Source organism: Chrysemys picta, unplaced genomic scaffold (genome assembly GCF_011386835.1).
Source record: "Chrysemys picta bellii isolate R12L10 unplaced genomic scaffold, ASM1138683v2 scaf4516, whole genome shotgun sequence".
NCBI classification, from domain to species: Eukaryota; Metazoa; Chordata; order Testudines; family Emydidae; genus Chrysemys; species Chrysemys picta.
This window is the reverse complement of record NW_027057216.1, coordinates 1-4,000: the sequence shown is the minus strand read 5'-3', so window position 1 is coordinate 4,000 and position 4,000 is coordinate 1. Positions and strand designations below refer to the sequence as shown.

At 65.3% G+C, this 4,000-nt stretch overlaps 1 protein-coding gene across 2 annotated transcripts; it reads right to left on the bottom strand.

The window, feature by feature from the left end:
- Nucleotides 1-106: 106 nt before the first annotated feature.
- LOC135980575 (HAUS augmin-like complex subunit 5) lies at nucleotides 107-3,876 on the bottom strand. 2 transcript variants are annotated; one of them, XM_065580514.1, is made up of 9 exons: nucleotides 3,763-3,876; nucleotides 3,198-3,277; nucleotides 3,056-3,113; nucleotides 2,596-2,723; nucleotides 2,162-2,240; nucleotides 1,757-1,902; nucleotides 1,219-1,381; nucleotides 735-815; nucleotides 107-398 (listed from the first exon to the last, which is right to left on the bottom strand). In XM_065580514.1, exons 1-9 carry the CDS (start codon nucleotides 3,859-3,861, stop codon nucleotides 249-251), a joined length of 984 nt encoding a protein of 327 aa, XP_065436586.1. In that variant the 5' UTR covers nucleotides 3,862-3,876; the 3' UTR covers nucleotides 107-248. The 2 variants fall into 2 exon arrangements, with proteins under 2 accessions (XP_065436586.1, XP_065436585.1); XM_065580513.1 differs by having other exon boundaries at nucleotides 127-398; nucleotides 3,056-3,116.
- Between the last annotated feature and the right edge of the window lie 124 nt (nucleotides 3,877-4,000).

Sequence of the window (4,000 nt, the reverse complement as noted above, 5' to 3'; positions counted from 1 at the left end):
GCGGGCACCTACCCCCTCGAACCTGCAGATCTCAGGGCGGGTCCGAGCCCCGTTTCAATGGGGCACAGGCGGGGGGAGGGGGGACAAGATCCCAGGAATCCTGCATACCTCAAGTCCAGTAGTGGGGGATAGGGAGCACAGCCCTCCATCCAAGGTACTCCCACCTAAGGCCAGAGGGCTCCCCCCATATGGGGCACCCCAAGAGAGGACGGGGGGGGCAGTTCAGACAGAGCGGGGGGGTGGGGGACTCACCCCAGGAGGCTGCGGCGCAGAAGGCAGGGGAGGGCGATGGCCCCCAGCTGCCGGACCTCGCGCTCCACCCCCCCGTGCAGCCGCTGCGACTCCAGCGTCACGTCCTGCTCCGGGCCCAGCAGCTTCCTCTGCACGAAGGCCTGGACCTGAGAGAGAGTGGGGGGAGACCATGCTGGTGCCCCTCAGTCCCAGCCCTCAGTCCTGCCCCACAGCCCCCTGCCCTCCCAGCCCTGAGCCCCACACCTCCAGCCCTGCCAGTGCCCCTCAGTCCTGCCCCACAGCCTCCTGCCCTCCCAGCCCTGAGCCCCACAGCCCCCTGCCCTCCCAGCCCTGAGCCCCACAGCCCCCTGCCATGCCCCCTCAGTCCCAACCAGCAGCTCCCTGCCATCCAAATCCTGGGGCCCACTCCCGCAGCCCTGCCAGTGCCCCTCAGTCTCACCCCACAGCCTCCTCCATAGTGCGGGCGGGTGGGGGTGTCTCACCTCGGCCTGGTCCTTGCGGAGCTGGGATTTGATGTAGGAGGTGCCTTTGATCAGCGCCCGGATGTGCTGCTGCTTTTCGCGCTGGGTGGATTGGGGGGGGGGGTTCAGTCCTGGGGTTGCTTCGAGACAGTGTCCCTGCTCCCCCCGTGCCAGCAAGGCACCCCTATATTCAGCCCCGCAATCCCTCCCTTTCCCCCCCAGAAGGCACCCCCATCCTCCCACAACTTGTCCACTCCCTCCCTTCCCCCATCATCCTCACACCCCTATATTCCCCCCCAGCATGCACGCCCTCTACTTCCTTCCCCCTAGGCCAGCCATGTACCCTGTGGATCCCCCCTCCAAGAACCCCCCACTCATGGGCCCCTTCCCAGCCAATCCTCCCATATCCTAGTGTGTGCCCTATTGCCCCCCTACCGCCCAGGCAGATCCCATGTCCAGAGATTGCCCTGCTCTAACCCCAAGATCCCCCCCCCCCCGTACTCACCACCAGGTGGCGGAAGTCCACGATGCGCTGCCGCTTGCTCTGCAAGGCCTGCAGCTCGGCGTGGCGGGCACTCGCCTCCCGCTCCAGTTCCCGGCAGCCCCGGTGCAGCCCATCCCGCAGCCCCGCCAGCCGCACAGCCCGCAGCTCCAACTCCAGCACTGCCCTGGGGGCCGGGTGGGATAGGCCGGCTCAGCAGGCGGATGGGAACCAGCAGGGGGCACACTCTGTAGGTCTGGGGGTGGGGGGGACCACATGGGCAGGGAATCTTCCCAGCAGGGGGCACTCTCCCAGGGGTGGGTGGTCACTGACCGTGCAGGAGGGTCCCTGGGTGGTGGGGATGTCTCCTCGGCAGGGGGTGCCCACCACAGGGCCCCAACAGCACAGGGGGACCCCATGGAACAGCGTAGTCTCCCCAGCAGGGGTCCCCTAGGGCGGGAAGTCTCCCCAGCAGGGGACGGTCTCCCAGGGGTGGGTGGTCACCAACTGTGCAGGGGTGAACCGAGGGGGCGGGGTGTCTCCCAAGGCCTGGGGCAGCTACCTGGTGAGGATGGCGCGCTCCGAGCCGTCCGCCAGCAGCCGGTGCATCTCCTGCAGGAGGGAGGCCAGCTGGGCCGTGCCACGCTGCTCCCGGGCCTGTAGGGGGAGCTGTTGCACCCACAGCTCCTCACACCTGCTCCAGCCTTCCTGCAGCCAGGGGGAAGGAGCAGGTAAGGAGGGGCCAGGGGACACTGCCCCCTCCCCTGCTATATCCCAGCCGGAGATATGGCCCTGAAGTCCCCCCGCAGTCCCTGGGACCCCCCAGCACGGAGATACAGTCCCCTCCCCTGCTACATCCCAGCCCCCGGAACCTCCAGCCCCCAGATGTGCCACCCCTCCCCCCACGCTATATCTTAGCTGCTGGGACTGCCCAGCCCCGCCTGCCCCTCCCCATGTCCCCACTCACCTGTATGAGGCCCCGGACCGAAGGCAGGGCTGCTGGCGGCCCCGCCAGGTCTTCCAGGCGGGCGCTCTCGTAGCGGAACCTGCAGGCCAGAGGGCAGAGGTACAGGCCCCCGCACTGGTGCCATGGGTCACTGCAGCACCACTGGGGTGACAGCCCCCCAGAGCCCTGACTCTGCCCCCTGCAGTACAAACTGCCACCACCAGGGGGCCAAAGGCCCACAGCAGCCCTTCTCCTGAGCTCTGAAGAAGTGAGGTTTTTACCCACTAAAAGCTTATGCCCAAATAAATCTGTTAGTCTTTAAGGTGCCATCAGACTCCTTGTTGTTCTCCTGAGCTCTGACTCTGCCCCGCCCAAAAACAGGTCACCACCACTGGGGGGCAACGGTTCCGTACAGTACCATGCACCCACACTGCCACCCCGTTAGTGGTACCCACTTGAGCGCCTCTACGTCACAGGGAATGTCAATGCGGCTGGTGAGCTCTTGCATCTGCAGGGTGTTTTCCAGGGCCAGGTGCTCCAGGGCTGCCAGGATGTGGTTGGGAGGGTGGGAACCCACAATGTCCTGCGTGGGCAGAGAGGTGGGATGAGCCACAGCGGAGCAGGGATGCTATACCCTCCATCAGGGCTGGCCCCAATGCCCCAGCCCAGCATTGGGGACACTGTGCTGCAGGGAGCAGGGCGGGGGGGATCCCCCCAGCAGTCAGGGCTGCCCCAATGCCCGGCGCTAAGGGGCGCCCAGCTGCCCCTCCCAGAGGTGGCTGCACCTTAGCACCAGGTGAGCTGACCCAGTGCAGCGTTATGTGCAGCTGTTCCCAGCTCAGAGGTGGCTGCATCTCTGCACCATGCGAGCCGTCCCCAGGGTCCCTACACTATTGCGCCTCCCTCCCCCATTACCTCCACCGTGCTCAACCAGTGCTGGTAGGATGCGTCCAGCAGCTCCTCGCTTGTCCCGCTGCTGAGAGACACACACATGGGGCGGGTCAGAAACAGAGCAGCGGAGGGGAAGGGGAGGGCAGGGGAGCTCGCAGGGTCTTACGGGAGGGCCCCAGACGTGCTGTGCTCAAAGAGCGACTTCAGGAAGTGGAAGCGCAGCTGGCAGGCCGTCCGCACGTCCCGCTGCGGAGAGACAGACAGACACTTGGACGGGTTCCCGGGGTGGGGAGGAGACGACGGCCCTCAAGAAAGCTGCAGATCACCAGGAATCACTGGTGGAATCACCAGGATCTACTGGATCCTCCCCCTTTATTGGGATCCAGGCACCAGGCTCAGTGAGATCCCTCAGGATCCCAAGACCTGATTGCCAATGACCCGACAGACTCCCCCCAGGTCCCGGCACCAGGCTCAGTCCGATTCGCTCCTCCTCCCCAACCAAACCCCACCAGATCCCACGGTGAGATCACCAGAGCCCCATGCTGGCATTCACAGGGCTCAGATCACCGGGTACCCTGTGTCACTAGATCCTGCCTTGGGATCTCCAGATCCCCTCAAGATCCCAGGACTGGGATCCCCAGATCACCATCCCCAACTAGCACAAGGGAGCAGGATTCCCAAATTCCTCTCCGCCCACCCGGGAATCTACCCACTGTCCCCTCCCCACTCACCAGTACTTCAGGCTCCATGCCAGCAAGTCCGAGGTCAGGCACCTTCCCTCCCACCATCAGCTCCACCTTGGCCTTTCTGCAGAGACCAGAGGAGGCCATGAAAATGGGGTGGGGGAAGGACGAAGCACAGTTCAGGACATCCCCCCACACTCACCCCAACCCAGGCCCCATCCCCAGTGGGACTCTGCCATGGAGCAAAGGATCCAGAGAGACGCTACCCAGGATGGGCAGTCCCCTA